At 34.7% G+C, this 14083-nt stretch overlaps 1 protein-coding gene across 1 annotated transcript; it reads left to right on the forward strand.

Annotated features, from left to right (window-relative positions):
- Positions 1-829: 829 nt before the first annotated feature.
- Positions 830-7882, forward strand: LOC148619811 (uncharacterized). The gene is made up of 6 exons (XM_088580108.1): positions 830-911; positions 1338-1631; positions 2055-2357; positions 3634-3738; positions 5464-5551; positions 6160-7882. Exons 1-6 carry the CDS (start codon positions 848-850, stop codon positions 6299-6301), a joined length of 996 nt encoding a protein of 331 aa, XP_088436234.1. The 5' UTR covers positions 830-847; the 3' UTR covers positions 6302-7882.
- The last annotated feature ends 6201 nt before the right edge of the window (positions 7883-14083 follow it).

Below are 14083 nucleotides of genomic sequence, written 5' to 3' on the forward strand. Positions count from 1 at the left end.
TATCAGTATTGAGTATGATATATATGTCAGCACGAAAACCAAAATTAAACCAAGTATAGGATCAGTCAGCTGATTGTCAGCGTCACTCATATCGTGCAAATGATTGGCTAACACTGTGTTACGAAAGATTTTTGGGGATTTTATTGGTTTTATCCACAAAGACAGTCGAATTATCTCCTAGAAGCAACGATGTTCTAGCTTTACAATGCACGAAATGAAGGATGTAACGGATATACAGAAAGTGGTATCATTTTCAACTTTATTGTTATAGTGTTATTTAATTAGCGTAGTACTTATCGTTGGTCATTATCATCAAGAAGATATATACCACATCAGAGATCCACACACTTTGAAAAGGAAGGGTGCCAGTCGGGGTTCCTCAGGAAAAAGGCCGAGGGTGCTAGGACATTATTTACCATTTTTTTTTGTCAATTTTATACATGAAAATGATAATGTGTCCAATGAAAAGCAGGAGCGTCGACCCTGCACCCTCCTGGATCCACCACTGCACGTAGTCCTTCCCTAACTTGAGTCTAATAAATGAACAAAACCATTAAGATATCAGCAAAATATCATTATCCGAAATAGATATAAATCAAATCGAAAAAATTCTACACGTTATCCGCGGTACATGTACATGTACACATTGCAAAATAACCATACACTGTGTATACCATATTTAGATTGATGGATGGAAATTTCCGTTATTATTTTTTTTTTTGCCGAATTTAAATAAATGTACTGTTTAATTCAGAATACTTTTGTTTTAAACCTAAAACTATCACGGAAATAACCAAATAGTCACTTAGTAATGTTTCCCTCATAGAGGCGTGTGAATCTTACAGCGATGTGGTCGCTTTTTGTTGTTGCGCTCTTATTTTTGCCTTCTGTTTTGGTGATACATGTACCTGGTGAGTATACATGTACTTATATGGTATTTTATTTTGTACATCATTTAAACGACATTCGCTTGTATTAGCAACATTTTAGTCCGAACCTTAAAAAAATCTTCTTTCAATCATAAAGATGTCGACCTTAGCGACTTTCAGTTTCCATTCCTAGGAAAAGTAGTAGCTTCCTTGACCCGTGTCCTGCTTAATTCGCAGTATGTCGCCATTTAAAGGTTCCTCTAACCGATCGTTGTATGGTTTAAGCACACAAGTTATCCGTGCAAACAGGAAATTACCAAATTAAAACAGATAAGAAAACTTTATGCGCACTTGCATTTTGAAAATATTTTGTAATGAGGATTTTTTTTCACGCGTCTCTATCGATGTTATACATACTGGAGGATTTTGAATATATTTCCTTTATTTTTAAACAAACGATTTTTGTAGAAGTGAGGCAGATTATTAAAGAATGTGGCGAAGACGTCCCAATTAGATGTCATAAAAGGGAGAATATCCAAGATCTTCATGGATCTGTTAATTACTACAATCCTGTGTATACTTGTTCGACCGACCATACGCTAGAAGAAAAGCAGTGTTACCTGTCGTACGAAACATTATCAAATATGACTGCATGCGGCGCCGACGAGTGTTACCTGAAAATTGATGGTATATACAACGACAGCTGCTTTACTGACACGGGAAAGATTTGGTACAAAGTAGTTGAGGCGAGAGATCATAGAGGTTACTTTTTAAACAATAAATCCGAATTCAACTAAGTATTATTGTCTTCGTGTGTCTAAGTTACTAACAATAGCTTGACTTACTAACCATATTCAACAATAAATTAATTTGAGATAAATATTGTAATCTGATTGGTTAAAATAATTTTGTTATATCTCTATGGATAAAAAAATATTGACACGCCCCTATTCAGTTAAATTCTGAGCTACTTTTCTCAGGTTTAAAGATATTAATATGTTTAAAAATTAATTCATAAGAATTGGCAATAATAAAAATTTTGTCTATTGAAAAATAACATAAATTTTCCATGTGCATATTATGATTATTGCACTTCGTGCAATAAACAATAAGCACATGGAAAATTTGTTATTTTTCAATGGACAAAATTTTTATTGTCAATTTTTAAATATTTCTACATTATAGGTGAGTTCCAAGGATCTGCCGAAGCTAATCTCGTTGATTTAACATTATCGGGGTTAACCAAAGCCATGTTTGACAAAAGAATAAAAAACCTGTCCTTTGTTGTTGTCAACGATACCTGTCGATACTGTGATGATGATGCATATTGTTCACCCAAGCTTAAAGTACACAAGAAAGTAAAGAACACGTGCTCCGGACTTACTTCGGAATGCAAAGTGCAGAGATTTCTAGATCTAACTCAACGATGCCTGATGAGAAGTAGTTTTATACAGTTATTTTATACTTGCCTCCAAGACATTGAAAAAGGTACTTATTTTAAAATCCACATAAATAAGATATCATGATTGATGAAGGTTAAAATTAGTGCATTCTCAATTTGAAACAAGTGCTATCTTTATAAAGATAGCAGACGCAGTAAAATTTTGTTCTTTGTACTTCTAATTTCCCACATTTTATTAAAATCATAATAAAACCTGATGCGCGATTTACAAGTTTTTTGGGTTGTTTGGCCAATCGGGAAACAGACAGTTGCGCTTCGGTAGAAAAGCGTCTTTAAAGTAAAAGAATAAACGGCAAAACTATACCGACTGCGTTGAAAAAATAAGAAAAAACTAGCGCTAATGAGATGACATTAATAGTAAAAGCATTCTATTACTACACTCTACAGAGGATGAATCGCTCACCTGGAAAAATTAGAAATTTGGTGACCATAATTTTGTAGCACGTGGGTCTTCAGGTGTATTTGAGCGAACTGGTGGACCGTTTATGTGAATTTTATGTACATCCGTATTTAATCAATTAAAAATATGTCGCTGAATTTATATGCCGTTTTTATATTTTGTATTGATTTGATGTCGCTCAAATGATATACGCAATTACTCAAAAAGCGTCGCTCAAAAGATAGTCGCTGAAAAGACAATGTCGCTCAATTTATACGCACCCATTATTTTACTAAACATAACAAAAATCAGATTATTAAGTAGAGATCCCTCCTAACAACATTCTTGTTAAAGGTGTTCGCTGCTCAGTTGAAGAATAACAATTGTTTCAAAGGGTTGTGAAATCTATTAAAATATTTCATGGTAGAACATTATAAGGAGAACAGAATTGATGGGTCTTTCAATGTGCTTATTTTGTGATATAAGCATTTGAATTTTTGGCGGGAAAATGTTTCTCTTGGTTTTCTTAGGTTTTGTCTTAGAAGGTATTATCTATGAAAAATCCGGAAAAAATATGGATCTCATAGAAACTTCTAAAATACCATTTAAAGATATGTCTAATGAAATTATGAAAAGAAAATACTAAATTAATAAAACCAGAGGAGTCTGAACATCTTACAAAAAGGTCTGAACATGAGCATCGAAAATCCTTAACTTGAAGAAAAGTAGTCAAACAAATGAAACGATTCTTTCTGTCATTATTTTTAAGAAAGAATTCCAAGTATAAGAACTGCTAAGACGATTATTCCTCTATCTTTCAAGAAGTTCTTTGGTCGCAAAATCAGAAAATAGCTCTGGACTCGGGATTCAGAGTGCAGCCCTCGAAGTGAGAAACAAATTTAATGCGAATAAAACATTTACAGAGGGTTACAGTTACACCCTGAAGACGGCTGAAAAAACAACTGCAGGTAATGAAGACTCGTTTCAGATAAATAATACACTAACTGAAGATAGGATATCTGTACAGGGTAAGCCACATTCTATAAGTATAGAAGAATGTTGATTTCTGCATGGGCGGGTTCAAAGGAGACCCACCTTATACTCGTAAAGTTTGGTTGATAGGAAACAATGAAAATCACTGAAACATGCCCCTTTGAGTAGCGTGTTAGCCCCACTTTTTGCATATTCTGGATTCGCCTCTGTTCTATAACTTATTTATGGTTTAAGGACTTGTATACATCAGGCATACAATCGGGATTGAAATTTTTAGACAAAGCTATCAAAAGGAAACGGAAAGAAATGGCATTACAGGGGCGGACATAGAAGTTGTTGGCGCCAATTATCCCGGGAGCCGATAAAAGAAAATTTAAACATGTTCACGTCCATATATAGTTATCGGTTATTCTCACGTAAAAACGGTAACGATATTATATGTTATCGCTATTTTGTTTAAAATCCCTTTGATCTTACTATACGATAATTTTCAATCTCACGCCAGTCAAGTGAGAATGAAAATTATCGGTAGTTCCTATGTCCTCGCGTGACATACAAGCAACAGCGCAGGAATATTTGACGATCCAAATAACCGTCTCTTTGTTTACTGCGAATGAAATAATGGCTAATTTGTGGCAATATTGTCTAGTCTACAATAGAGAATGATTAAATACAGTAACTTACCCGATTGGAATGAATATATCCCAATATTATTCCACAAATTTTAAACGCGAACGTCATAGCTTACCGATTTTTTTTTCAAATGATGTGTGTCACAACTGCACAACATACGTGACGTCACGTAGCACGTCACCGAAAAATAGTCCGGGAAGGAAATCTTGCAGCGCTTATAAAACATACATATTTAGGTCAGGACTACTCAAAATAAAAGAAAACTATAGTCGGCGTCACATAAATAACATACTGTTAAAATTTGAATAAAAATATTTTCTACGACTTTATTGACACCTACCGTCGTTTAAATTGTCTTAAATGACTTGCTCATTCGTTTAGCCAAACGGCTTCTCCCTAAACATTGAATCGTTAAATTCCGGTCAGATTTTAATTCTAGGTGGCAATATTTACATTGTAAAAAGTCGGCCATGTTTACAGTGATCGGGTTGCTAGGAGATGTTGTTTACGTTTGAATGGTTTGTCCAAAAACCGAAGAACCCAGAATGCAATTCGGCGTTATTTCGGATATCTCGGATTTATTTTACGCGAACAACGTATAATACCGAGAAGTTGATCAAGCAGACGATTGTCACCGGAGTTCGACGGGAACTTACGCACTTCGTTTGTAAACAAATCGTCCCGTAAAAACCAACATGGCGGATATTAGTATGGGATTTTCCCGTAAGGATTTGTTACGCATGATTTAAGCTAATAAGCGACTTGTTTTTGAGAAGCTGTTTGGCTAAACGAATGAGCAAGTCATTTAAGACAATTTAAACGACGGTTGGTGTCAATAAAGTCGTAGAAAATATTTTTATTCAAATTTTAACAGTATGTTATTTATGTGACGCCGAGTATAATACCTTACCATTCAGCAAAACAGCAATAAACAGAATATTAAATATTCGCGGGAGTTTCTCATGCTCATCTCTTCTCGTGGCAAAGCCGCTAGACGAGATAAGCATGAGAAACTCCCTCTCGTTTAAAAATATTAAATAATCTAATAATATCATTGCTAATTTATTAAAAACAAATAAAAAAACTAGAGCAATTAGTTCCATCAGTCACAATTTTTCCTCTTTCAGTCTTGGTAATTGGTGGATTCACTGGTGTTGGTATTGTTTTGGTTGCTATAGTAACAACAGTAGCCTGGATTTTAAAAAAAAAACAGAAGTATGAATCTAAAAGTTTAATGGAGTAAGAGATGGACACACACAACAAAGAACACGAAATTACCAAAATTACACTCATATTTTAAAAAATGTAAATGAGCATCCACTTTAACTGGGAGCGTGGACCAGGTACTGCGGTAAAATTAGCGTCCTTTGCTCGTCAAGTAATTAATGCACTTCCGCCTTATAATTTTCATAAAAGGATATTGCATGTCCGAGTGCAAAACAATGAAAGGTTTGGATAATCGACGAGACCATGTCAAAATGTCTTGTTGCCAACTGTTTTATATCAGGCTTTTCATATATAAGCATAACATGAATCCCCATTCGATATTAACTGACACAGCGTATGGTACTTTGATTAAAACAAGCATAGGATTAATCTTAGTTGAACCAGCAACCTTTTGAATAACTGGTTTCAGCTAATGACATGTTCCAATTCAAGCAGCCGCACATTTAAAAAAGTCTAAATAATGATAATCATAATGCTATACAAATAGAAAATCCTATATATCGATATGTATTTTTTGTTTTTGTTTCCCTTGTAACACCTCGAATATTGCGTCTGTTTAAGGTGTATTTTACCGACACACTATTGAATCATTTCAGGTGGGAGAAAGAGGAGAAAACAGAGAAAGAAGCGAGATATTATTCAGTCCAAAGGCCAAAGAGCGAAGTGGAAATGCATTATCACAATCATGGACATAATCTGTATTCAGACTTGACAGACGATCAATATGAAACTGTGTGAAAAAAGATATACCTCTTGAATAATTCGATATGCAACGGTGATATACATGTATTTTGTATTGTTCAACACAAGTTAAAAGTTTCAACTTTAAATTGGGAGCTATAAATGAATCTACGAAACCTTCATACAGAGTTAGGAATATGATCATCAATCATGATCATGATAAATAAATACGTCAAAGTACTATATATATATTTATATATATATATCGTATCTTCCCTGTATCAATTTGATCCGATGGAGCAGTTTAGCGGATAGAGTCGTCACATTCTGAGACATTTGTATATATATATATATATATATATATATGAAAAAGATATTAAAAGAACAAGGAATGCCTTCCTTGTTGTGATTACAATATATATCTATACAACGTCTCAGAATGTGTCGACTCTATTCACTACACTGCTCCATCGGATCAAATTGATACAGGGAAGATAACGTAAACTTATAGAAGGGTCTGGAAATTTCCCAACGATGTTAGAACTGTCAAATTTGCGCAGCAAATTTTTGTCGTTCCCTCCGCGGGACTCGAACTCGTACCGCTGTGACATCTTGCCAACACCTGCCTGCACTAAGCCCAGCGCCCTAGACCACTCGGCCAGCTAGGCTATAAAAATATAGCTTTCGCTGGCCGGTTGATTCCTCCTCGTAGGATTAATCTAGGGCTGTAACTTAGTACACGATGTATGGTAGTACCGGACAGTTCATCTAGGTGTTATTATGTAGGATAGTGGATCAAATTAATGATACATGTCACAACAAATCAATATTATACAACGTCTCAGAATGTGACGACTCTATTCACTACACTGCTCCATCGGATCAAATTGATACAGGGAAGATATATAATCGTATAGAAAGGTCTGAAAAATTCCCAACGATGTTAGAATTGTCAAATTTGCGATGCAAATTTTTGGTCGTTCCCTCCGCGGGACTCAAACTCGTACCGCTGTGACATCTCTCTCTCTATATATATATATATTGTAATCGCCACAAGAAGGCATTCCTTGTTCTTTTAATATCTTTTTCATATTTGATTAACATCATACTGCTTTCAGTATCTTTTATTATTATAAGCGTAAAGTTGTTTCATTTAGATTATACTTGGAAAAAGTTTCATCTGATAAAGTTTCAAACATAAGTAATGTCATTTATGGGATGGAGTGATATAGGTTACTTTTATTGAAATTAAGGAATTTTATATTTTAAAGATGAATGTTTACCTTTCAAAAGACACGTATTCCAGGCACTGTAACTATTTATAGATATCTGTACAATACAAACAGCAATAGCGACTGTTTATTTTCAATTCGATTTTCACAAATTCTACATTAAGATCCTAAAATCAACCAGTCATAAAATAAGAAGAAAGTTTTAAGTCAAATTTGTTTTCCGACATTAGATATAAAAATAGTTGAACAGGATGCGATATCCCACCATACCGACTCTCCCCACCTTATACTCTATATAGTTGTATATATGTTTTGGAGAATTCGGAAGGCCATCATCATCTTTGTTTACTTACAGAATTACATGTACTTGTATGAATACAAATGAACTTCATTTAATATAATATTGAAGCAGCATATCTTATCATTATTATAAAACGAGGAACCCTGACAAACTTACTTAAGGACGATCACTCGCCGTCTATGACAATATTATGATTCTGGCCATATGCAAATTATTCGTAAAAATAAGTTTTTCTTTTATCATACCATTTCAAAAACATACATACATAACCTTTATCAGAAACCAGGGGCGTAGCTAGGCCTGTTTTAGTTTTACGCAAAATTACGGCGAGGGATCTTGGTAGGGGTCGCTCAAGGCCCCCAGTGAGTCCGGCAAGGCAAAGCCCCGAGGGAAACTCCTGAATTTTAACGTTTTTGGAGCCAGTTTTTCAGAGCCTATTCTACGTTCATGGTATGCATATGTGATAAATAACCTTTATTTTATCTTTAAAATGTGTGTTTTTATTTTTGTTACTTTTTCCGAAAGTACGCAACTGCGTATTTGCGTATAGGCAGCTACGCCCCTGGAAACTAACAACTGCATATGTATTTCTGGAACCCAGATTTTGCCAGACTCACCGTTTTAAAATAGATATGCAACAGACTATTTTCCACATTTACATGATCTTTCAACATGATTATTTTTTTTTTCAAAATTGTAAAATATTATTGAATATACGAGACCTAAATTCAGTCTGTCAATAGTTTCTCACCGCTGTCCCAGGTTAGTGGAGGATTGAGCGCCCATGGCACAAACATGTTTAACCCCGCTACATACTGTATGTACCTGTCCTAAGTCAGGAACCTGTAATCAAGTGGTTTTGTTTTGTTTTTTTTTTAGTTTTTTCATTCGTTTAGGATGATATTCGTCTTTTATGAATTGATTCACTGCATTTGTTTTTGGGCTTTTTATAGTTTGCTTTATGGCATGGATTGTGCCCATCATTGAAGACTGTAGAACGACCTGTAGAAGTTTGTTTGTTGCTTGGTATTTGGTGAATAACTGTCTCACTGGCATTCATACCACTTCCCCAAACTCAAAATAAAAACTTAACCACCGCTGAAAACTTTCATTTTAGCCTTTTAACAAGATTTTTTACAAAATGCTTTTGAAGTTCCAAATAAAAAATTCATATGGAAACCAATAAAAAATTAGAAATCGGACCAAAAAGAACCTAGACATTGCCCCTAAAGGGACTAATACTCCGCAGCCTGTTGAAACCTGTACATATGGGGACGCGATTCATATTGGACACATGAGGGATAGACTAAGAACTTTTGACACACAATTTTTCTGCCATTTTAAAACACCAAACTACAAAAGGAAATCCGTACTATTTTTTTTGTTGTTGCCAAGACAATAATTGAATATGACTGCAAATTTACTTTCAACATAAATTCCTGACAATATCTACACATCTCTATGGTAATCTAACACTCCACTGAATTTCATTACAATTCTACATGTCATTGAAGAGAAGTCGCGGACAACGGACCAGACCAAGATTTGCTGAAAAAAAGCCTTAGTCCAACAGCCGTCTTTTCTACAATTTTTGCCCAAACATAAATTTCTCACAATATACACAAATTATATGGAAATTTAAAACACCATCAAGTTTCATTACAATCCTGCAAGTCGCTGAGGAGGAGTTGTGGACAACGCATCAGGCCAAATATTATTGAAAAAAAACGCCGGAGTCCATCAGCCATCATTTCTACAATACTTGCCCAAACTTAAATTCCTGACAGTATGCACATATCCATGTGGTTATATTAAAACCGACAAAGTTTCATAAAAATGCTGTAAGCTGCTTAGAAAATAGTCAAGAACAGACGGGCGGACGGACAGACATATATTCCCCAACTTCGTTTACGAGGGTATAAAAAGATTTTTTTTTTGGTGTGTGGCCCCTTATTATGCCAAGACCAACCGCTTCAGAATCAAACTTGAGACCCTGTTGAGAAAATGGACACATTAATGACCTCAACTGTATTATCGCGTTACCCAAGGTAATTAGTGTCTGTAGGGGGCAGACCAGAAATTGTTGGGGTATGTCTTGGCATGGAGAAATGTTTAGGAGACTGAATGCTTGTAATAATAATAATAAGACGAAACCGATAAAATATAATATATTTTCCCATTTCGTTTTGAGAACACGAAACCGATAAAATATAATATATTTTCCCATTTCGTTTTGAGAACACAATAATTGCATAAAAACTACTACAAATAACATTTGCAATGTTTGTGGTGATAAATAGAACCTCGACTTGACTCGTGTACTTCGAAATACCCTCCTAATATAGTATAAATACCCGTAAAATACGATGGACCAGTATGCCAATAAATAAAGGTGGTGGTCACTTGAGACGATTTGATATGATATGATATGATTTATTTCGACTAAATATCAACATATTACATGTGTTACACAATTTACAACATACATATACACAATATAAAATACAAATATATATTGTCTATAAAATTTTAAAAGTATAAAAGAATTGAACTGTCAAAAATATAGAACCCAAGACGTTGATATCTAATCAAGGATGGCCCATGAAAGCTAAATAGCTTATTTACAATGGGGTCCTCATAGAGTAAAAATCTTAGAGGTGAACAAAAAGTGTAACAATTCAAAACTTTGGCAGGGTATCTTGAAAGGAAACAAATCACTAGTATTATAAATAAAATCTAAAAACTTTAAGTGTCCAAAGAAGAGTTCATGGCTGTTGACCAAAGGTAGTGTCCAGGCGGCAAGCGCCACTCTGCAACAGTAACTCAGTACTCATCTTCAAACACTCAAAGTACTGACGTACAGTAAAATCCACTGTATTACAATATAATAATGAAACTATTTATGCCGAGCTTGCTTCAATTGATCAAATAAATAATCTTTTACTCCTAGTTTGAACGCATCTGAATTTTTTAAACTCTTTAAATTTGCTGGTAAATTGTTCCAGTCTTTAATTGCATTATAATAAAAAGATTGAACAGTTGGCCCCTTTATAATTGGAACATAAAAATTATTTTCACTAGATCTAGTAAAATGGTTATGACAATCTCGAATTCTTGTGAAATTACAATTCATATAAGATGGTGATTTTCTATTAAATATTTTATAAACATGGTTTAACCTCATTTGTCGTACCCTGTTTTCCACATTAAGAATACCAACGTCTTTAAATATATTAAAATCTATGCTATGTCTAGAGTCCAGGTTTTTACATTTCGCAATGTATACCCAGGAACTAGGAGGTCTGACTAGCGCTTATTCTATTCCCTACACATAGGCTTTCTTTTGGAAATAAAATGAAGCCTTTACGATCTTTTTCCTATTTTTATGAATAATTTTCATTTTCCGACGGCAGCGATGTTAAAATCGCGGCTGTTGTGGAAATTTGAGTAAGGTCGTCGGAAAGGCCTTCTAAATTGCCTGTATATGTGTATTAAAAATGTCTACGATTTTGTCCCTTGTGTTTGTGAACATTTATTTCTTTTTTAAACAGTGGTACTGTTGAATTCCTCAATATGGATGCTGTTGCACAACTTCTTTAAATGGAGCTCGATTTTTGTACCTAGTTTGGTTTGCTTGGACACGGTTCAAAACTGTTATCTAACCAGATTTCATTTCTCATTATTTTCAAAATCACAGCGGTTGTACATATACAATAATCTAAGACCGTTGTTTACAATAACCCCCCTCCCCCCACAAAAAAAAAGTAAATACAAAATGAAGAAAATCTTTCTGATGTGCGAATTTCTAAAGTCTATAGATAATATGCCAAGACAAACCGCTCCAGAATCCAACTTGAGAGCCTGCTGAGGGAATAAATACATTAATATTAGTGCCTGTAGGGCAGACCAGAAAATTTTTGGGGTCATTCTTGGCAAGAACTCGGAAACGGTTCAAAGTGCAACAAATTTGCTGATACATTTATTTACCAGAATTAAATAAAGAACACAAGGAAAAAGGAATTATCAAACCCTCCCCCCCCAAAAAAAAAACATTCGGTTAAAACACTTATTTTACCCATTTTAGTCCCTATTCTAAACGGCAGGAGCCACAAACTCCAAATTAAACAGGAACTTTCCTTTTGCACAGATACTTGTGTTCTTTAGTTGTCAGTAAAACTAAATATCAAATTGGTCAACCAGAACTAAAGTTATCACACGAAAACGTAGTGTATACAGACGAAGACGACGACAGCGCCGTACCTGAAATTTTTTTTGCGGTCGTACAAAAAGTACTGACCGTGTTTTAATCAAAATACAATCACTCGTGCCAAAAACGCACTGAGATTAACAAGCTCCGCACATTTGTTTCATATAGGCGTTCTTCAGTATACATGATCATAGTTTGGTAAGTCCAATCAAATATACTACACTTATAGACAATATCTAAATCCTGAAACAGGATTCCAAAAATTCTAAATTTGCAATTCTGAGGATTGGAGCAAATTTGACATGCTGATAGATGAGGAAGTGCCATTCTAACACTTAAATTAATATTCATTGTCTCCATAATGGTAAAATATCATCATTTATCTAGCTAGCAAATTTACAAATAATAAAATTTGATCACAAATTTCACATGGTCTGTTAGAGTTTAAATTTTGAATTATTTCCTAACAAAACTAGTTTAGTAAACGATTTAATGAATGTAATACAGAAGAATCAGCTGTTTTAAATGCAAAGGGAGGTAATCAGAGTGCAGAAATTCGTATTGTTATCTGATCCTAGTGATGCACCTCTAAAAAAGGTTCATATACTTCATCTACACGAGTGGATACAATCGCTAACAGGGTACATGAATCACTTAAACCCCAGTAAGCACATGGACGAAAATTATTTTGCAATTTTAATTAGCCTAAGACGTGTGACCTAGTAGAGAATCATTGACACGTTTCATAGGTGAATCTGCTTAGCCCATCACCTGTAATATATCGTAACTTTTTGAAACCTATCACTAATCATTCATGTACTACCATATTTTCCATTTCTATATCGACTTGCAACCCATATAGTAACACACTCGTACAAAAAATGTAAGCTAAGTGTCAAATCAAGGGGGGGGAGGAAGCCAAGGGTGTAAGTGGTGGGGGTCCTCCTCCTTTTTATTTGTAAATTTGTCATTTTCATCAGTAAAAAGAAAAAAAATATGTCCGAGCACTCGTTTCTTCCGAGGAGCTGCTCCTTCTCAAAGTGTCTAGATACGCCCCTGAACATGTGTTACAAACAAAACTTCCATTAACCTATAGCAGCATCGTGAACTGGGGAATAAATGAAGGGTAACAACTCAATTACTCAACTGATAAACTAATCAATAGTGAAAAGTAAAATCCATATAATAAATAGCAAATATCAGGGCAAAAACTTTTAAAGTTATAAATAAACCACCCCAATGGTCCCCGACTTGGCACAGGCTGACAGACCACAAGACAATACTTGAAAACAGCAGTGATCATTCAGACTTGATACAGCTTGGCTTTTTGGAAGTGATTAGGTATTTGGCACAGTATAAGATTTAACCCTTTTTCCTAAATGGTTTGACACAACATCCAAAATCAATCCCAGCCTTCCTTAGGGATTATGTAACAGCAGTAGAATTTCAAAGTGACCCATTCCCTTTACCCAATATGTCACCCAGAATTTTGTTTTTGTTTCTGACCCGTAATTCTTAATTGGCTCATGTTACAATCCCAAATTTCAATCCAACTCTCCTTTTGAGGCAGAACCTTGTAGTACAATTTAAAAAGATTCATTCACTTTTATGCAAATTATTGTTTGCACATCAGGAAACCACTCGTTTCTTGACCTTTTTTTTTTACCCTAATTCTTGTTTGGTTCAACAACTGGAACTACTCAGCTTTTCTCGACACACACAAGAAACACTCCATATGCACTACATGAAGGAGTCTTGTCTAATGTAGTTCTAAATTTATGTTTGAACTAGTTGAATTTTTTACTATTATTTTTTTGTCTTAGTTCCTCTCTTTGCACTAAAATTCGAAGAATTAGTAACTATTTTCCCCTTCTAGCATATAATATTGCACTTAAGTTTGTGGTGCCACCTGTTGGATAGAAACTTTGATCAGCATATCACTACAATTCGGGAAAAATCCTCCTTCCTGCATCTAAGGTTGTGTAGAAGTGTAGTGGAAATGGCAGAGTAGTTCCAATTGACTGGTTCAAGTCATAGTCCAAAAAAATTTATCAATGCCTTCAAACCAATATTAATGTTTTCACACCAAATCCAAGAGA

Source organism: Perna viridis, chromosome 4, assembly GCF_037379345.1.
Source record: "Perna viridis isolate PV_CMFRI_1.1 ecotype Kerala chromosome 4, ASM3737934v1, whole genome shotgun sequence".
Lineage (NCBI taxonomy): Eukaryota > Metazoa > Mollusca > Bivalvia > Mytilida > Mytilidae > Perna > Perna viridis.